The sequence below is a fragment of the Homarus americanus genome, unplaced genomic scaffold (assembly GCF_018991925.1).
Source record: "Homarus americanus isolate GMGI-L3 unplaced genomic scaffold, GMGI_Hamer_2.0 scaffold20465, whole genome shotgun sequence".
Classification (NCBI taxonomy): domain Eukaryota; kingdom Metazoa; phylum Arthropoda; class Malacostraca; order Decapoda; family Nephropidae; genus Homarus; species Homarus americanus.
In genome coordinates this window covers 2,099,976-2,121,818 of record NW_024756914.1, presented here as the reverse complement: position 1 = coordinate 2,121,818, position 21,843 = coordinate 2,099,976, and the positions used below count along the sequence as shown (strand labels likewise).

The 21,843-nt window shown below is 41.0% G+C and overlaps 1 protein-coding gene across 1 annotated transcript in view; it reads left to right on the top strand.

Moving 5' to 3' along the window:
• Window positions 1-20,871, top strand: part of LOC121857213 (calcitonin gene-related peptide type 1 receptor-like) — a 39,043-nt gene extending 18,172 nt beyond the window's left edge. Inside the window, exons 3-16 of the mRNA XM_042353164.1 lie at window positions 31-328; window positions 1,109-1,209; window positions 1,422-1,513; window positions 2,047-2,179; window positions 8,328-8,441; window positions 8,930-9,036; window positions 9,986-10,077; window positions 10,796-10,922; window positions 13,326-13,546; window positions 13,967-14,188; window positions 16,226-16,292; window positions 16,653-16,694; window positions 17,641-17,736; window positions 19,243-20,871. Of these exons, the coding sequence (XP_042209098.1) occupies window positions 2,056-2,179; window positions 8,328-8,441; window positions 8,930-9,036; window positions 9,986-10,077; window positions 10,796-10,922; window positions 13,326-13,546; window positions 13,967-14,188; window positions 16,226-16,292; window positions 16,653-16,694; window positions 17,641-17,736; window positions 19,243-19,782 (1,752 nt within the window). The 5' untranslated portion in view covers window positions 31-328; window positions 1,109-1,209; window positions 1,422-1,513; window positions 2,047-2,055 and the 3' untranslated portion in view covers window positions 19,783-20,871. The remainder of the gene's footprint in view (window positions 1-30; window positions 329-1,108; window positions 1,210-1,421; window positions 1,514-2,046; window positions 2,180-8,327; window positions 8,442-8,929; window positions 9,037-9,985; window positions 10,078-10,795; window positions 10,923-13,325; window positions 13,547-13,966; window positions 14,189-16,225; window positions 16,293-16,652; window positions 16,695-17,640; window positions 17,737-19,242) is intronic.
• Window positions 20,872-21,843: the final 972 nt, after the last annotated feature.

Sequence of the window (21,843 nt, the reverse complement as noted above, 5' to 3'; positions counted from 1 at the left end):
AACAATAACACGTGTTTGTCTTTCCTACAGGTAGTGGCTAATGAGGCCAGGATGCCCTCCCACCTTCAGGAGAACACCACGCCTCCACCACGAGTCGCCTCCACCATCTCCTCCTCCACTGAGACCCAGAAGTATGGGGAAAGGCCTCCAACACCTCCATCTCCTGTCCAACACCTCACTCCACCTCCAAAACCTCCTCCTCCACCGCTACCTACAAGTTTGAGGGGACTTCTTCAGTTAGCTCCTGAAGAGGCCGTGAAGGTGGAGGCGGAGTGTAGTGTAGGAGATGATGGTGAGGGGTTGGATGGTGATGATGGGAGTAGGGATGGTGAGTGTTGTTTTGATGGTGATTGTGGTGATGGTACTGCTCCTTAGAATGATAATGATGATGTTGATAATGATGATGAAACTAAAAGTAATAATAATAACTAAATTTACAACTTTTATAAATACCCACAACACGACTCATAATAAATGAACAAACCCCCCAAAATATAAACATCAACATTACTTGTACAAACACATAAACAATCAAAAAATAGCAATCCCTAATTAACCATCATTAACACCTGTTCTCACCTGTAAACAACACACCTAAACAGCTGACTTCCACAATAAGACAAACTTTTAAACCAATTATAAAAGTTATGAAAAAATATCAAGTTCTTTGTTTTATTTTTACTTACATTTCATAAAGGCTTTTTGCCCCCAAGTACACACCTGTATTTCCGTCTATCTATCTATCTATCTAAATCAGTGTCTCTGTGCATGTCTATTAATCAAATCACCTATCTATCATCAATTACCTCTATCACACACACACACACACACACACACACACACACACACACACACACACACACACACACATTATTACTACATGTTTCACCCCTCCACACTCTTCCACCACTCCATCCCATTACCCACACACCTCACCCATCATACACTCACATTCACCAGTATCCCCATCTCTGATCCCAGCCATTCACAGGGGCTTTAATACCAATAATTACGGAGCATTGGTGAAATATTTGACCAGGATATTACATAGGTTGTGTGTAATGAAACGCTTGAGTCTGCGTATAATTTATCTACTCTCTCTCTCCAGGTTGGTGTCATCAGACGTATGAAGGGAAGACGTGTTGGCCAGCCACTCCCCCGCATACGCCTCTGTACCCTGCCCCTCCTCCCCCCTCACCAATTCCTCCAGTGAGTAGTAGTAGTAGTGTGTGTGTGTGTGTGTGTGTGTGTGTGTGTGTGTGTGTGTGTGTGTGTGTGTATGTGTGTGTGTGTGTATGAATGTGTACATATATATTAATTAATTACAAATATCAATAATGAGTTAATTAACCTGTTACTGATAAAGACAAACAACTCATCAATTAGTGAGTTATTAAAGGTAATTATTCACGTGACTCCAGACGAAGCCTCGAGATACTGTGGTCTAGATGGTCGATGGCAGCCAGAGTATGTCGACTTCTTACCCTGTACTACTGGTGACATATTTAAACAGGTGAGTGACTGTCTGTCTATCTGTCTGTCTCTCTGTCTGTTTGGATTACTATCAGTCTGTCTGTCTCTCTGTCTGTCTGTTTGGATTACTATTAGTCTGTCTGTCTGTCTGTCTGTCTCTCTGTCTCTCTGTCTGTCTGTTTGGATTACTATTAGTCCATCTGTTTCATCGTCTGTCTGTCTGTCTGTCTGTCTGTCTGTCTGTTTGTTTGGATTACTATTAGTCCATCTGTTTCATCGTCTGTCTGTCTGTCTGTCTGTCTGTCTGTCTGTTTGTTTGTGTCTAAGAGTGTTGCGTGAATTGCTAAATACTCTTATATTGTGTAGATGCATACTGTATACCCGTACATGTATATACGCTTAGACATACAATTACACATACTTCAATACGTAGACACATACACACACACACACCAAAATAATAATACAAAAAAAACTATTCTAAAACATACATCCCGTGACCTCTCTGATATCCTTCCCATCCTATACTATATCGCTGACATCCTACTACCACCTCTGCTTCGCCTCCTACAGCCTGAAGACATGTCCTCACTCAACCGGACACTGGACATGGAGGGACACACCACTACCCTCCTGGAGACAGTCATCGATGCCCGCTACCAGTTGTGTGTCCAGCTGATGAAGAGTGTCCCACAGCCTCCTGACGGTGAGTAGAGTGTCCCACAGCCTCCTGACGGTGAGTAGAGTGTCCCACAGCCTCCTGACGGTGAGTAGAGTGTCATACAGCCTCCTGACGGTGAGTAGAGTGTCCCACAGCCTCCTGAGGGTGAGTAGAGTGTCCCACAGCCTCCTGACGGTGAGTAGAGTGTCATACAGCCTCCTGACGGTGAGTAGAGTGTCCCACAGCCTCCTGACGGTGAGTAGAGTGTCATACAGCCTCCTGACGGTGAGTAGAGTGTCCCACAGCCTCCTTGACGGTGAGCAGAGTGTCCCACAGCCTCCTGACGGTGAGTAGAGTGTCCCACAGCCTCCCTGACGGGCGAGTAGAGTACCCAGCCTCCCTGACGGTGAGTAGAGGGGTCCCACAGCCTCCTGATTTATGAGTAGAGTGTCCTGGCCATGCCTCCCTGACGGCAGAGTAGAGTGTCCCACAGCCTCCTGACGGTGAGCAGAGTAACCCACAGCTCCTCGACGGTAAGTAGAGTGTCCCACAGCCTCCTGGATTTGGTGAGTAGAGTGTCCCACAGCCTCCTGACGATGAGTAGAGTGTCCCACAGCCTCCCTGACGGTGAGAGTAGAGTGTCCTACAGCCTCCTGACGGCGAGTAGAGTGTCCCACAGCTCCTGACGGTGAGTAGGAGTGTCCCAGCAGCCTCAATCAGAGTAGGTCCCAGAAACTCCCTCTCTCTCTCACGAAAGCCTAATATAATGTAATTAATGGATTTAGACATATCCTCCTGGCAGGTGAGACATAATTAAACTAAGCACAGAAGGTAAACACAAAGTCAATTATTTCTTTAGTAATATTTCAAGGAAGCGTGTTGTTGTTGTTGTTGTTGTTGTTGTTGTTGTTGTTGTTTTTGTCATTTCTTGCCAACAAGTAACCCGTATTAATCCTTTTTAATTATAATGTTATAGATATTTTTTCCCACTTAATTCCCGTATAATTATAGAACGTGTTAAGAGTTAGTGATGGGTGTTGTTATATAAGTCCTCTTTTGGTGAAATTATACGTGTAATTAGCTGGATGTAACAAACGCTTATGAGGAATCCGGATTTAAGACGCCGAGAATCCAGATTACAAGAACGCCTTCCTTGTTGATGCTGACGACTTTAGTCATTAAAGAGGAGAGCTGTTCTATTCTCGGTCACCCTACAGCCTCTCTCAGCCTGGCGATCCATTAGATAAATCAAAGCTTCTCTCCTTGAATCGCCTTTAGTGTGTCGTCCATGGAGCAAACACACTCCAGCTGACAACTTTGGCGGGAGAAGAGTGTATGAATGACGAAAATATTCCAGGGCGATTGATTCTTTGAGAGACACAGAGACACAGAGAGACACACAGAGAGACAATCTTACTCTCAAGTCTGGCTGCACCTCGAAGCCTCGTCTCTGTGGTAGAGACATTACTTATAAAAAAGACCCTCCCTCGCCAGGGACGGGAAAGACGTGTGTTAATGCCTCTCAACTATAGGAGATAGATAGAGAGAAACTACACTGGCAGGGAAAAGGATAATCAGAACGTACTTCAAGACAACGACACACTTAAGTCTATCATCAAAGTGTGTCAACTGAACGTCAGATGAGTGTATTAGCCTTGGTGTTGATTTACCTGATCGAATGACAGGTAGAGGAGGAGGAGGAGGAGGAGGAGGAGGAGGAGGAGGAAGAGGAAGAGGAAGAGGAAGAGGAAGAGGAAGAGGAAGAGGAGGAGGAGGAGGAGGAGGACTAAGGTATGTTCTCTGACAAAAAAAAAACTCTCCTTAACCTCCGAATTGCCGGACAAGTTAAGGATGGTTTCAAGAAGTTTATGTTCACCTTTGACCTGTAGGTATTGGTTAAGGGATTCCTCTTGGCTGAAAGTGAAAGGAAGATTACCTGCTGATGGATTTTTTCTAGGAGATTCTGGGACACAACAGCAGACAACAGACAGCAGAAAATAGACAACAGACAAAAACAGCAGACAGCAAATCATCAAACAAAGGACAAAAGACAGAGAATAAAACAGAGAGCAGATAAAAAAACAGGAAAAAGCAGAGAGCAGAAAAGAGACAGCAAACATCAGACAACAAAAAGCAGAGAGCCCAAAAAATAGACGAAATCGCTGACAGCATAAAACAGAGATTAAGCCCTTAGTTTCTGCCGCCACCCAACAATTTATGGAGTCTTATATCTACGTCAGGCAGCTCTTGACCATTAATTCAGGGTGAAGTTAAGTTCCCTGGAGGCGGGAGTGGGCGGGAGTTGGAGGGTGGGGGTCAAGGGGTGAGTTAGAGTGGTGTTGGGTGGACTGAAGTTATGTGTGTGTGTGTGTGTGTGTGTGTGTGTGTGTGTGTGTGTGTGTGTGTGTGTGCGTGCGTGTGTGTGTGTGTGTGTGTGTGTGTGTGTGTGTGTGTGTGTGTGTGTGCGTACTGAGGTATACATGTGTACACTTATCTCAACACAGAAGCGACTTTGAAGACATTATTTCGACACATGAGTAAAACTTTTAATTATACTAAACTCACATAAAAATAATCCTGAATGAAGGTACACACCCATTTCATTCACTGGGTTACATTACACGGTTACAGTAATTACATTTACATAATATAGTTATCTAATGCTGCAGGTGAGACTCAATTTAGCACCTGTGTTTTATGTAAAGAGGTAATTTGGTTATCTGTTTATTAAGGTATTTTAGCTCAAGCCAGGTAATTCAGTGCTGTTTTTATATTCTGTGTGTGTGTGTGTGCTTATTATTATCATTATTATTATTATTATTATTATTATTATTATTATTATTAGTAGTAGTAGTAGTAGTAGTAGTAGTAGTAGTAGTAGTAGTAGTAGTAGTAGTAGTAGTGTAATAATAGTAGTAATAGTTGTAATTATCACGCGGTATAGTGAAACGTGGGTGGAGATGTCCGTAGACTTTTCCACCCTTGCTCTAAGGCGGCGAAGTGATCCTCAAGTTATCATAGGTCCCAAGCCACCCTATTCTTGGGGTCTACCAGGATTTTGGGGCCCATTCGATTACTATACATCAATGATAATGGCAGGGATGTAATAATAATAATAATAATAATAATAATAATAATAATAATAATAATAATAATAATAATAATAATAATAACAACAACAAAAACGATACTACTACTACTACTACTACTACTACTACTACTACTACTACTACTACTACTATTACTAATAATAATAATAATAATAATAATAATAATAATAGTCACTGACTAGAAAAACGAAAAGCCATTTCTGTCCCTGAGGTGACAGAGGAAAACAAAGGGGTTGTATCAGATGATAGGTAGGATGAGAGATAATGGTCTCTCTCCCTGTCTCTCTCTCTCTCTCTCTCTCTCTCTCTCACTTCTCTCTCTCTCACTGTCTTACTGTCTTTCCTTCCTCTTTCTTGCTTTTCTCTCTCTCTCTCTCTCTCTCCTCCTCTCTCTCTCTCTCTCTCTCTCTTTTGTTGGGATTGGTTTATGTTAAGTTTACTCTGGTTAGCTTAGGTTAGGTTAGATTAGGTTAGGTTAGGTTAGATTAGGTTAGGTTAGGTTAGGTTAGATTAGGTTAGGTTAGGTTAGATTAGGTTAGGTTAGGTTAGGTTAGGTTAGGTTAGGTAACAATCCAACACAAGGGAAGGTTCATCAGGTTACTCAAATGTTAAAGGTCAAAGTAAGACGACGCGTGGCTGACTTCCTCCCCTCCCTCCTGGCCTCTCACACCTTGGTACGGTACGGAGTCTATAGTTATGAGGTGAAAGAAGATTATTAGGGGTTGAAGGAAAAGTGGTGAAGCTGAAATACAGTAGGAGTAGAAAGAATCAGGGCTCAACCAGATCGCTTCATCTTTCCTATTGGTGTTTTATCTTTGTGTTGAAGGAAAATACTTTTATATATGAATATCTTCTGTTATGGGTGAGAAAAGATCTGTATTTTTTGTTATCAGTGTTGAGTCTTTTAAAAATCAAAATATTAAACATTCTTGTCAAAATATGTGAGTTGTTGTCAAAAATATGTAATCTCTAGTGAATACATATATACTTTTTGTAAGTATCCATTTCAAAATATGTAAAAAAAATATTATGTTTCGTAAGTATAAACATTATTTTAAGGTCTGTAATTTTCTCTTTATATAAAATTGTATAAAATATAGAAAAATTACAGATGAGTTTGGACAAATTTATTAATTTCTTAGTAGAACATTTAATTAATTTCAGAGTGAGTGAGTCAGTCAGTTAGTGAGTCAGTCAGTTAGTTAGTGAGTCAGTCAGTCAGTCAGGCAGTCAATCACAGAAACAGACAGACATAAATAAACAAACATCAACATCAAATCATCCTACACATACAACATCATCCTCTGACGTCATCAAGCACCACTAGCACAACAAACCGAGCCTAAAATTAACATATAAATCTCCTCTCTTCTCCCCCATCCACTTCTATTTAAAATCACAAAGCAAAATATAATTAAATAACAGTGTTTTTACTTTTTTAGTATTTTTGTTTCATCTGTATTCGTTTGACAGTTATATTTTTCGTTATATTTCTATGTAGGTTTAATAAATGTTTTTTAAAAGAATATTGAGGTGTTGGGGTGAAAACGAGTATGTGTTCCAATATTTTACATGTTTGTTTACTGATTTATCTTCTGGTTGTTATGGAAGCCGAAAATTGGAGGAGCTTAAGAACAAACGTAGAAAATGATTGGTTGACGGTTACTAAGGAATCCCAAAACAGATGGAAGTTAGCGGGTGGGTGATTATTACCTCTAAGAAAAGATAACACTAATAAATCCTCGTTATTTTCCATCTTTATTCCAAATTGATGAAGGGAATGGTTAATGGTGCCGCGGGAGGAACTTTGGCTAGTCAATTAGGTATATATAGAGACAAACAAACAGAGAGAGAGACAGATATAATGATAGAAAGTCTGATAGATAGAAACAAGAGAGAGAGAGAGAGAGAGGCAGAAGGACAGAAAGACAGACAGGAAGTCAGAGAGAAAGGGGAAGAGAATAGACAGATAAAGGGGAAGAGATAAAGAGTATGATAACAGCTTCACTTGAATAGATCCGTATCGACATTCACGACAGGGAGAGTGGAGGATTCTGATGGTCTGAATAATGATGAACTCTGGCTGTGTATAGGGGAGTGGTGTAGGGATCTGTAAGAGAGGGTGTAGATATCTGTAGGGGAGCTGTAGGCGTGTGTAGAGGTGGTTAAGAGAGGGGAAGTGTGTAGGGAAGGAGTGGAAGAGCGTGTAAAGGAGGTGTAGAGGTGTGTAGGGGAGGTGTAGGACTGTGTAGCGGTCTGTAGAAGAGGTGAAGAAATGTGTAAGACAGGTGTAAAGGTGTGTAAGAAAGGTGTAAAGATATAGGTGTAGAGGTGTTTAATTACATCCACCACACAACACATACATGACTCCCACCCTCCCTAGCACCACCAATAACCCGGATTTATTGTCACGTCTCTGGATCTATGTGAAACAATGCGCTTTATAAACAGTGAAGAGTCCAGGTGTTGATATATATATATATATATATATATATATATATATATATATATATATATATATATATATATATATATATATATATATATATAGAGAGAGAGAGAGAGAGAGAGAGAGAGAGAGAGAGAGAGAGAGAGAGAGAGAGAGAGAGACCAAACTTGGATATGTTCAACAGGAGAAAAATTACACTTTCACCTTTTTCCATTTTTTTGTCATTTCTGGCATAAAACTTGTTTATCTTTAATCTTGTTTTGGTAAGCCTGAACACATAGATCAATACACTCACTTATATACATACATACAGTCCACACAAAAACATATATATATATATATATATATATATATATATATATATATATATACATATATACACCGGTGTACATAACAGTTTATTACACACACACATGCTGTTATACACGACAGGGAAATATTATGACACAGGAGATATATTTTAATGATACAGCTGAAATGAAAAATATTTTGAGAAGATTATGAAAATATGAAATAAAACTCAACGTGACGTAGTGTGTGTGTGGTGGAGTGTCTGTCTGCCTGTCTTTCCTCTCTCTCTGTCTCCCATACACCATAATGTTCACTACACTAATCTTCACTATCCCCCCCCCAGGTGTAGTGTTCTGTCCCAGGACGTTTGACGGGTGGTCCTGTTGGAACGATACCCTGGCTGGCAACACGGCTTACTCCCCCTGTCCTTACTTCATTACCGGCTTCGACCACACGCGTGAGTATTGTAGAGGTGATTAGAGGGGACGTGTTGGAGGGCGGGTCATTAGGTAGAGGGCGGAGAAGGGAGATAGGAAGGATGGGAGGGGGGGAGTGATTTAAGGGAGGGGTTGGATGGAGGGTGAGTAGGTAGAAGGGAGGGGAGGGAAGGGGGGGTGAGTAGGTAGAGATCAGGGAGGAGGAGATGAAAGGGATTAGGTTAGGATAGAAAACAGACTAAAAGATTAGGAGGAAAAGTTTAATGTGTGTGTGTGTGTGTTCAGTTTCCTCACATCCTATCGTTGATGAAGAAAATTACCTGTATATTATCTTGTTATAGGAATTATTAGTCTTATGTAATATTTTTCTATAGAGGGAATTAAGTTGTTTACTGTTATTATTATCACTCCTAAAACACACCTGAATCTCCCCTAAATAACTGAAACTCCCCTAAAACACTTAATAATTCCCCTAAAACACACCTGTATCTCCCCCCCCCCCTCACAGGTATGGCCCATAAGGTGTGTAATGAGGACGGCTCCTGGTTCCGGCACCCTCTCACCAACAATAGCTGGTCTAACTACACCACCTGTATTGACCTGGATGACCTAATGGTAAGTGAGAGAGAGAGCTAAACAGACGCAGACAAAACCACAACAATGCCTCTTAACCTATGGCAAACACCACGACATCCAATATATATATACCAGATGCTCTCAAGAATTCATAACTTATAGCAAATAATCCCGACAGTATATAAACCACAATATTATATAACAAATGTCTTCAAAAACATCGTTAGTGACTGAAAACATGTGAGCATCAAAGTCCATTTATAAGTTTCTGATTCTTCATTTAGGGTAACATGGACGACAACACCGTAGATCGGGTATATGAATAACGACTATGATAGATAAAGAATATAGCATTATTATCCGTCCACTCCCCCGTACGCTTATCTTAGACATAGAAGAAATAAAAATAATAATAAAAATAAAAGTCAATCTGATAAATACATTAATATATCGTATACCAAAATATATAACAGCATCGAAAAACAAAACGAAGAACTCTCTCTCTCTCTCTCTCTCTCTCTCTCTCTCTCTCTCTCTCTCTCTCTCTCTCCATAACAGTGAACAGCCAGGTGGATAACACTGTCTGACTCTGACTACAAATTCCTTTTTGAAGTTTTTTCTTCTAAATTATTTGCTCTACAACCACAAATTCGAAACCAAAGAGAACAATTTATATGTATGCGTGAGTGTGTGTGTGTGTGTGTGTGTGTGTGAGTGTGTGTGTGTGTGTGTGTGTGTGATGACAGGTTGAATTTGTTGCTTTGTTCTGCTTCTATGTTAGTTTTTTTCTCCAATTTCCGGTCGTCTACCCGTACACACACACACACACACACACACACACACACACACACACACACACACACACCAGTTTGAAATATAAAATAAAAGAAACAATAGATAAAACTAGCAAAACATAAATAAATAGACAGACAGACAGAGAGAGAGAGAGAGACTACAGGTGTAACATACCTCTCTCCCTCACCTACAGATGCGGCAGCTCATTAACACCATCTACATCGCGGGTTACTCCGTCTCCCTCATCGCTCTCGCCATATCCCTCGTTATCTTCTTCCACTTCAGGTAAGATAACATCCTAACCTAACCTAACCTAATCTAACCTAATTATTTACGTCATCAGTAATACTCTAATTACCTGTTCAAATCACCTTAAATCATCTAATAACCCTTAATTACAAACTACAAGACCCTAATTCTTCACAAACTTCACACGACACCTGTTGAAAAACGATTTACGACAAAAAACAAGAAAAACTCCTAAGATGGATGTTATGAGAAACCACTTTTAAACCAACTTGTGAACTTTGTACCAACACACTCAAGTTTTCTCTTCCCTCAAAAACATTAAAAATTTTGTTTTCCATCGGCGTAAGTTTTAATTACCGTAACTACGATTTTTTTTATATATAATTTACCTGAAGGAAGGAAGGAAGTGGTAGACCAAGGTACTGTAGATGGTTTACTAAGACAAGCTATAGTGTAAACTGCATCTAGGTAAACTCTGACTTCATTTCATGTTTTTTTTTTTATCATTTGTAACACTACAGTGGAGGTGTATGTATCATAACATGTTCCTATAATCTCGTCTTGTGTGTCTATGTATCACCAGGAGCTACAGTGGGTCTTTCTGTATCATAACACAGCTCTGTAACCATTGTATCACCCACAACCCTGTATCCCCTCTGCAGTATATATCTATGTATCCCCCAAGCCTCTATTATGTATTCCTGTATTACAACACATCTTTCTCACTTATTTTATGTATCTATGTATCCCCCAGGACGCTGCAGTGTACACGTATCCGGCTACATAAGAACCTGTTCCTGAGTTTCATCCTGAACAACATACTGTGGATAGCCTGGTACCTGGAGGTCGCCGGTAAACCCGAGACTGTCTTTGAGAATAAGGTGAGTAAATAGCGTGTGTCTGTCTTTGTCTTCTCCTTCTCCTCCTCATGGTCCTCTTCTTCTTCCTTCGTTTACTCTTCTCCTACTCTTTATCTTTTTTCTTCTCTATTTTTCTAGTCTTCTTTCTCCTCTTTATCTTTTTTCTGCTCTATTTTTCTCCTCCTCTTCCTCCTCATCTTTCTCTCCCTCCTCTTCCTCCTCCTACTCTTCCTCCTCTTCATCAAAAACACCAGAAATACAATATCACTCAACAATTCTAAAATAACTCTATGTAATCAACTCAAACACCTTCACAATATTTTCATTAAAACTAAAAACTAAACGTTGCTTATGTTACACAGTGAATTAATTCCCTTCGTTTAACACTTCAGTCATTTTGAAATTATATCCGAGGGGGAAAAAAATAATTACTTTCGGTTCACACACTCTCTCTCTCTCTCTCTCTCTCTCTCTCTCTCTCTCTCTCTCTCTCTCTCAATGTAAAGAGAATATTTATCAATGCATCACTAATGTCAACTTAAAACCAAATTCTCTTTATACGTTTTTTGTAAATTTTCGAATAAAGTTTTTTTTTTTATGTAGTTACAATAGGTTAGGTTAGGTTCCATTTTACGTACATATAAGTTCACGACACCTAACACACCCCAGCTAACAAACCAACACACCCCAGCTAACAAACCAACACACCCCAGCTAACAAACCAACACACCCCAGCTAACAAACCAACACACCCCAGCCAACACCTCCCTCTCCCCGGCTTCATACTCCTGCTGGGGGCCTTCAGAGTAGTGGTTGAGGTGTGGGATGAATACCTAAGCTACACGCAGCCATCTTCTGAAACAAATATCTGGAGGAGTCTGGCAAACTATCTTCTTCTTTTTTTGTGTGTGTGAAGCTGAGTGGTGCATGTGTAGGGGAGGGAGGATAGGGAGGAGGGGGTAGGAAGAGGAGGGGGTTGGGAGGGATGGTAAGATGCAGGAGGAAGGGGAAGGAAGGATAGTAGATGAAGTGGTACTGTCTGTCTGTCTGTCTGTCTGTACACCACCACAACACCAGGACAACACTAGGACAACACCACCACAACACCAGGGCAGCACCACCACAACATCACCCCCAAACCCAAAACCTCCACACAGTCTCGCGTCTTTAACCAGAACGAGGCTGAGGCATGTGTGAAGTAATGGACTGAGGTAAATAGACTGAGTGTACGAGGTGCCCGACCAGTGCTATTTATAGTGGTGGAAGTGGATGACGCGACGGTGCTGCCACGGTGGTGACTCTGGGAACTACTGGGTGTTGCCACTCTCTCAAGTTGATCTTTGTTTATTTTTATTTACACACACATACACAGACACTCACACAGACAGACAGACACACACACACACACACACACACACACACACACACACAGCCAGGCCTCCTAAACAGAACAAACACACACATACATTTTCTCTTCACATATAAAAAAAAATCTGTATAAACTTAAACCATTCAGCAACCAGCAAACAGTTCTTGAGTCCATTAAACCACTGGTATGCGGGGGTCGAACTGGGGTCCTTGAGTTTTTCTTGAGAGACTGAGCCATTGTGTTATTGTTTGAGTGTGTTGTTGTGAGTGTTGTTGTTTGAGTGTGTTGTTGTTTGAGTGTGTTGTTGTGAGTGTTGTTGTTTGAGTGTGTTGATGTTTGAGTGTGTTATTGTGAGTGTGTTGTTTATATAATTGGAACCTTGATCTACAACCTAAAGATCACCATAACAACACAATTTACAACCAACAACAACATAAGGTATCATAAAAGATCCATTGATTAATAAAAAAAAAAAACTCGAACCAGGGAACTGTAGGTGTATGATAAGAGCCATGACCACTTTACCACGGCCTCCCCCCTCCCCCTCTTTGGGTAGACCAGACTGTCTCACACAAAGGTGCTGCCGCTGCCATCATCGACCATTGTCCTCAAATTAGGTGTTGAGCGCCAGGTATTATACAATGTTACAGAGATAAGAGATGTTTTGATTCTCAGTTTTAATTAAATCGGAGAGATAAATTACCGAGAGGAAAAGAAGTTGAGGAAATGAAAACGGTGGAAATGGGGAAGGAAGAGAGGAGGACTGGAAGGAGGTAGGAGAGGGAGGGAGGGGGAGGGAGGCAAGTGGATGGAAGGGGTAGGGAGGAAGGTACTGGTGAGAGGGGGATGTGGAGACGAGAGACAGAAGAAGGAAGGTAAAAGAGATGGAGGTAGAAAAGGAGGTAGGGAGGAAGAGTTAAGGTTAGTGGAGGAAAATGGAGGAGGATGAAGAAAGGAGGAGGGAGGAGGAGGAGGAGGAGGAGGAGGAGGAGGAGGAGGAGGAGGAGGAGGAAACATTACTAACACCTCACCCTCTTCGTCGTCACCCCCATCAGACAGGCTGCCAGGTCCTCCACATCTTCCTACATTACTTCATGGTGGCGAACTACTGCTGGATGTTCTCTGAGGGCCTCTACCTCCACACACTCCTGGTGGTGGCCTTCGTGTCTGAGGAGCGGCTCATGAAGTGGTTCTACCTGCTGGGGTGGGGCGCTCCTGGCCTCATTGTCACCGTCTACGCCGCTATCAGGGGCTCCTCCAGCTCCGACACCAAGCAGTAAGTATGAAAGAGAGAGAGAGAGAGATGTTGGTCTCTCTCTCTCTCTCTCTCTCTCTCAATCTCTCTCTCTCTCTCTCTCTCTCTCTCTCTCTCCCTTCGTTCACTCTAACATTTTCTCTTTCATAAAAAAACAAAATATAAAAATGAAATACCTGAGATGTTGACTTTTCATAATAGTAAAATAAAATGAGACCAGGTGAGTCATCTTAATATTTATAGTGAGTTAATACTGAGTGTGTGTCTGTCTATCTGACTGTCTGTCTGTCTATCTGTCTTGTCCTTTCATTTCCCCCCACTTCCCCTTCCTCTTTTTCCCTTTATTACAAACCCTCTCATCCCTCTCCCTTCCTCCTGCCCCCTCTCACAAGTTTCACGATAGACAATTAACCTCACTTTCCTAATTCTATCCCTCAACAGTTGCTGGATAGACGAGAGCCACTACACCCTCATCCTATCCACTCCAGTGTGTATATCTATCCTGGCCAACCTTGTGTTCCTGATCAACATAGTGAGGGTGTTGGTGACGAAGCTCAGAGCCAACCATGTTCCTGCTGACACCAATGGCACCAGGAAAGCTGTGAGGGCGACCTTGATCCTCATCCCTCTATTGGGTCTACACTACGTCCTCATGCCCTTCAGGTGAGTGAGTGAGTGAGTGAGTGAGTGAGTGAGTGAGGTGTAAAATGAGGAGGAAGAGGAGGAAGAAGAGAAGGAGGAGGAGGAAGATGACCAAGAGGACGAGGAGAAATATGGGGAAGAAGAGGAAGAGGAGGAGGACGAGGAGGAGGAGAAGGAGGACGAGGAGGAGGAGGAGGAGGAGGAGGAGGAGGAGGAGGAGGAGGAGGAGGAGGAGGAGGAGGAGGAGGAGGAGGAGGAGGATACTAAGTAACTAGATTTCCACTCGGTTGTAATTTCCATCAGTTAAGCGTATTCAAGGGTCCAATAATGACTGTCTGACTGGTTGATTCTCTGACTGTCTGACTGGTTGACTGATTACTGTCTTCGTGAGATATATTAAGTGAGCCAATTAACTAGTACTTCCTTAATTGCTCCTGAGCTCTTAGGACAGGATTTCATTCTTCTTATGTGGTGCTGAGGGGAGGAGGGTGTGTGTGTGTGTGTGTGTGTGTGTGTGTGTGTGTGTGTGTGTGTGTGTGTGTGTGTGTGTGTGTGTGTGTGTGTGTGTGTGTGTGATGCTGTACACTCGTTCTATTTATGTAGTTATGTTTTATACTCAACCAAACCAAACCAAACCACTTCATAAACAACGTATAATTAGAACTTAATAGTAGAGACAATAATTAAATGTCTTGTGTGTAAAGTTCCGTCTCTTGAAAGGTCTCGGGTTAAAACGGCAAAAAACATTAAGCCATTAGCGAATTTTATGAAGATGTGACCGCATTCTGATGACAGTTTCCCGCCCAGACATCTCAGATTTAATGGACTCGGGAAAAACTCTGAATAACATTTAGATTTTAAACGCGGCCTCTGATTTCCTCCTCACCAAGAGACAAAAAGAAAACAATTATCTAAACAATTTTCTATTTATTTCTATTTTTAAGACTATATTTACTACATTTTACTTACACTTTTATTTTATTATATTATGTGTTTTCATCTATATATGATAATTCTTTTATTTATTCTATTTTTTCGGGGTTTTGGGGGATTTGTTTTCATTCTGTTGATGCCGCCATAACACACGGTCTGTAAGTGAGGTGTAATGGCGGACTATTGATCTCGGGTTCATTATGGAGGGACTAACAGCTTCTCTGAGGACTTGTGGGGGCTCCTAATTGTATTATTCCAATGTTGTGGGGAGCTTGTGTGTGTGTGTGTGTGTGTGTGTGTGTGTGTGTGTGTGTGTGTGTGTGTTACGGGTCATTCTACAAGGTGAAGAGGTAGAAATGAAGGAGGAGGAGGAGGAGGGAGGAGGAGGAGGGGGGAGAAAGGAGGAGGCAGTGAGGAATGGAGAAAGGCACTCAAAGTGATTGGGATGGTGGGAAAGAGAGGAGAGAGAGAGTCATACAGGACTCGATAAATCTCCCTTCTAGATAATAATCCCCTCAGAAAAAATCCCCCTCCCCTACACACACGTCCCCGATAAATCACTAATTCACTCTGCTCTCAAACGAAAAAAATAAAATCCCTCAAAATAAAAAAAAATAAAAAAAATAAACGAATTTTAACTTAAACTCCAACATAAAAAGAAACCACTTAACCTACAATCCTTTTATCTCCAAGACACAATAAAAAAAACTAAAATCCCGAATGATAAAAACAACACAACGTCGACTACAGGTTCGTAGATTGGTGTCAACAAAGGCTCTTGTTACCCTTCCTCGCCCCTTGTGATGCTCTCAGCTTCGGAAGTAAACAAGGCTTGGGTCAGCACATGGTGAAAACAACTGATTAGCACAACACTATGAGTAACAGAGGGGTGGGAGGGGGTAGGGGTGGGTGGGGGGTTGACTGTACTGTTCTCTAATGGGGAAGTTTAATGTTACAACGTCTGTCTGTCTGTTTGGCTGTCAATATGTCTGTCTGTCTGTTTGTCTATCGGTCTAATTGTCTATCCATCAAACTGTCGATCTATCAGTCTATTAATGTCTTTTTTTCTCACTCATACCCTGGCGAGAGGCTCCTAACCTAACCAACTGTTACCATCTGTCACAGGCCAGCGCCGGGGTCCAACGGGGAGCTGGTATATCAGGTGGTGACAGCCCTCGTCTCCTCCTTCCAGGTGAGTCAGCTGGTAGTCAGGTGGTTCATAAGCGTGTCAGGTGAACGTCATTTGTATAAGGTATATCCCTGAGCCACGAAAAGTTACGACTTTAACTCATCTCAAATTCTAATAATAATAATAATAATAATAATAATAATAATAATAATAATAATAATAATAATAATAATAATAATAATAATAATAATAATAATAATAATAATAAATAGAGGGATATTTTCACATGTATAGGGAGTGAGTGAATCCCTCTGTCCCCTCCCCCCATAACACCCATCTCCCCCTCCCCCTCCCCCCTTCACTCCCTCCTTTCTGCCATAACCGGAAATTAAAACTCATATTTTTTTAACCTTTTTTTTTCAGGGGTTCTGCGTTGCCCTTCTGTTTTGTTTCTGCAACACTGAGGTGAGTGTGAGTCCCTCTCATGTATTCTGGAGTGTGTGTGTGTGTGTGTGTGTGTGTGTGTGTGTGTGTGTGTGTTAGATGGATTTAACAAGAAGAATATTATTTTTTTAAGTACTGTTTATTTATTGTATTTAGAAATGTTATTTTTTAATTGTTGTTGTTATTGTTAAAAGTAGTATTTGTATCATAAAGTGTTCTTCTTCTTTACTGTTCCTATACAATCCTTCTCATTCTCTATCTTCCACCTCCTCCTCCTCCTCCCTCTCCTTCTCTCCAATCGGCTCTCCCTTCCATCCCTCTTCCTCTTCCACCTCTCCCCTCCATTCCCTCATCTCCCCCAATCTCTTCCACCCCTCTCCCCTCCCACTCACCCTATTATCAAGAGGCAATCATTATAGAGTATCAATAGAACGATCCACTCTTAAACTTTATCAAAGGGGCCCGGATGTACCCCTTAGAATACTCTTTTACGTCTCCCTTTACATCCTCCCCTTAGATCTTTCCCTTTAGATCTATCCCTTAGTTGTTTCTCCTTAGATAATTTCCTTAGTTCTTTCCCTTTAGATACCCCCCTTAGGCCTTTCCCTTAGAGTTAACCATTAAATCCCCCCTTATATATCATCTCTAGAACACATCCTCACATCTCCCCTTTAGTATTCCCCTAAGTCCCATTACCCCTTAAATTTTCTAATACCTAACAAATATCCCCTAACAAGATTCTAACACCAGTTAATTTGACCTAACACCTTTCTAATAACTCCTAACACCTCCTAACATCTTCTAACACCACATAATATCATCTTAACACCTTCTGACACCCTAACACCCTCCTAACACCCTCTAACACGGTCAAGGACGTTACTAACATCTTCTAGTTTTACTTAACACTGCTTTAAACATCCTAACACCCTTCTACCACCCTCTAACACACTTCTTTCCCTGGCAGGTAACCACGGCGATGAAGAAGAAGTGGCAGCAGTACCAATTCAACCACGGCTCCACCAGGTTCAGTCTCACCACCGCCTGCGTGCTCTCTGTTAATGTAAGTACCTGTGTCTCTACCTGTAATACCTGTGTCTCTACCTGTAATACCTGTGTCTCTACCTGTAATACCTGTGTCTCTACCTGTAATACCTGTGCCTCTACCTGTAATACCTGTGTCTCTACCTGTAATACCTGTGTCTCTACCTGTAATACCTGTGCCTCTACCTGTAATACCTGTGCCTCTACCTGTATACCTGTGTCTCTACCTGTAATACCTGTGCCTCTACCTGTAATACCTGTGCCTCTACCTGTAATACCTGTACCTGTAATACCTGTGTCTCTACCTGTAATACCTGTGTCTCACCTGTAATACCTGTGCCTCTACCTGTAATACCTGTGTCTCTACCTGTAATACCTGTGCCTCTACCTGTAATACCTGTGTCTCTACCTGTACCTGTGTCTCTACACCTACCTGTACCTGTGCCTCTACCTGTAATACCTGTGCCTACTACCTGTAATACCTGTGTAATACCTCTACCTGTAATACCTGTGCCTCTACCTGTAATACCTGTGCCTCTACTACCTGTGTCTCTACCTGTAATACCTGTGTCTCTACCTGTAATACCTGTGTCTCTACCTGTAATACCTGTGTCTCTACCTGTAATACCTGTGTCTCTACCTGTAATACCTGTGTCTCTACCTGTAATACCTGTGTCTCTACCTGTAATACCTGTGTCTCTACCTGTAATATCTGTGCCTCTACCTGTAATATCTGTGTCTCTACCTGTAATACATATGTCTCTACCTGAAATACGTGTGTAATAACTGTAGACTCGAACCTGTAAACCACAACTTCTACCTGTAAACTATTACCTTCACCTGTGTACCTGTTGACCTGTAAAGCACTACCTCGACTTGTACCTGTAAACCATTATCCTACCTACTAGTAATTAACATATCACCTGCCTTCACAAAGAGCTTCTCCAGGCCTTACAATACAACAATAACAAAGACTTTTGCCTACATCTTAAGCTACTGGAGTTTTACATAGTAATTACAGGTTTTAGTGTGTGTTATTGTTTCGTTATTGTTTGTAATTGAATAAGTGGCGTGTGTGTGTGTGTGTGTGTGTGTGTGTGTGTGTGTGTGTGTGTGTGTGTACTCAAGGGGTTAAATAACTATAACATAACACAATAGCTATAACAAACACAGATCAAGTTCCACCGTTTATTACACAAGAATCATTTTGTCTGAGTAATAAAGGCGATTCAACAATATAGGTGTTTTTGTGTCTGTGTAAATGTTTGTGTATTTACCTGTGTGTTTGTGTATATACGTAGCTCTGCTTGTGTTTGTTTATTTGTACGTTTGTGTGTTTGTGTGACGTGGGTGTGCATGACTGTATGCTTGTCTCTTGTAGTTGAAAGGGACGACTGATTCAGAAATAAATTGGATGGATGACATTTCCCAGAATCCATAACACGACACGACATAACATAACATAACATAACATAACATAACATAACATAACATAACATAACGCTGTCTTCCTTTCTCCTGTCAGGGCGGTAACAGCAGGGGCTCTACAGCTCCCCACGGTTCCTCAGTCCTCAGGAGGACGTTCAGCCGAGGGAACCATCACCACCGTCAGGACATGTTGGAGATACCTGGGGAAGGGTCTCCATGGGCCAACACCCGTAGCATCGTGATGGAGAACCCCAGCTTACTCATGGAGACCAGAAGTGTCGTGGAGGAGGATTACTTCGGCTCCAGAGAGGATTGTGTTGGAGGTGAAAGCCAACACTCAGCCCTGGTGGAAATGCAGGCTGTAGGAGACGTCAGAAACAACGTAGTGGTGGAGACGCATAACTACGCCAAGGTGGAGAAGGTGGTGTTAGTTGACCCTCCAAACATCGTAGTTGTGGAGCCTGATTACTGTTCCTTGCTGGAGAACGGGGCGATGGAGGACACTGAAGGTGGAGACACAACAGCAGGAGGAGGACGTAGGGGTGAAGGAGGGGTGCTAAATCCTGTAGGAGATGTGATGGAGGGTGGTGAGGCCCTAGAACTCTCCCCTGTCAAAGCCTCCGTCCATCAGTCTTAATTAAAGGTGTTTATTGTCCCGTAGAGCGAAACCCCTGGCAGACCATAAGGAAGTTTTCTCTATGTTTATATGTCAGCCAGATGTCACCGAGGCCGGATGTCACCGAGGCCGGATGTCACCGAGGCCGGATGTCACCGAGGCCGGATGTCACTGAGGCCATATATCACCGAGGCAAGACGTCACCGATGCCAGATATCTCCAAAGCCAGATACATAAAACATGAAGTTATCGACCAGGTGTCTCTGAGGCTCAATCAGTAAGCAACATTTCTCCTATGCCAGATATATCTTACGCTAGTTAGTTAAAACCTCGAGTATCAGCCGGATAACTCTTAATACCGGATGCGTAATCCACATTTATCCAGATACACAAGTCTCTCTAGAGCCAGATATTCCTCATGTAAGATGTTTCTCAAGTCAGATATGTATCCTAAGGCAGATATATCTCACACTAGATGTCTCAAATTATATATGTCTCACGCCAGATGTCTCTCTAGCCACTTGTATCGATTTGGTGTTCGTTTCGGCCTGATATCTCTCAAGCCAGATGTCTCTTGAACTAGATGTTTATCGGGTGTGAAATGTCAGCCGGATGTAGAGTAGAAATGATGTATACATAATGAAATGATAGGGAGAGAAAAAGAGAGAGATGAAGAACTGATATAATAACATGATGAAGTGTAGGAGACATAGCGAAGATAAAAGAGAAAGAAAGATAGAGAGATCAAATATAAGTATAACATAGTAGAAGCAACGAAGAGATAATAGGTGAGATAACGAATATTAGAGGAAATTAGAGACATAGAGATAGAGTAACTTAGAAATAACTCACTTTAAACAAACAAGAATTTACTCCTGAAAATATACGATCAATAATTCAGTTCCAATAATACTTCCTGACCATAGGATCTGTTTACCTGATTTACAAGGTGAAAAAAACAGCACCTCAGCTGTGACATATCAAGTTTGTGATTTACGTAAATATATTTGCAAAAGGAACACAGAAGAATTGACAATAATGACCAGAAAAGTTTGTAAATAATGAAATGAAAAAAAGAAAAGAAATGTAATGAAGAAAATTATGAGATGATATATAGACAAAAATGTAAATAGTAAGTTTGATGATAATTTAAATAATTAAATGATAATGAAAGTGATAATAAATGTTTATAATATTCTACTTATTACTATTAATTTGCTGGCGACTTTGACGATAACAGAAGACAATAGAAATTACTAGCAGAAGTTATCTCTCCATTGTGAGTTATACATTAATATATAAAGATAAATAATAACTTTTTATACAGATTAAAGATAATAATTTACATGTCATTGTAAGTATAAATAGTATACCATTAGTTGTTTTACGAAACGTTTTGTAAAAATAAATTTATAATCTTTGAAGAAATAATAAATAATTAACCTGTGTTTTTTTTTTAAGGACTTCTCCGGTAAAAAACTTTATACATATTTTTTAAATCTGAGTTTTATTCCCAGATTAAACTGAATATAATAATTGTGTAAAAACTCCGGATTTCCTGCATGGCTGATGACGCCACGGCAGGTATTAAAGAAGAAACGTATAAAATAATCTGAAATAACCGCCAGGTGTTAGTTCGTTTTAATATTACAGGAGTTAAATGTAATTAAAATGTGACACTGACGCCAGACAATGAGCAAATGATTTAAATTAATTGCTTTTGTTTGTTTGTGGAGTAAATAAACCATACAGGTATTTAATGACGTATTGGTGTAATTAGTATCACCGTGACGTCATACTTGTACCGTTTCTAAAGACCTAGTTAGGGACAAGCTTTCTCCTAACCTAACCTAACCTAACCCAACCAAACTAAACCTACACCACAAAATAATCCCACAATTATATTTCTAACCAAACTTCATAAATAATCATAAATATAATATCGAAGAAAATTACATTACCTGGAGTTGTCATTTAAGAATAGGTAATTAAGGTAATATTAATTAGACATAATAAAACACACTGTTAAGACCTTGGCCTTCCCTCACGCCTTTCTCACATAACAGCATTGGGGGTGTTGTT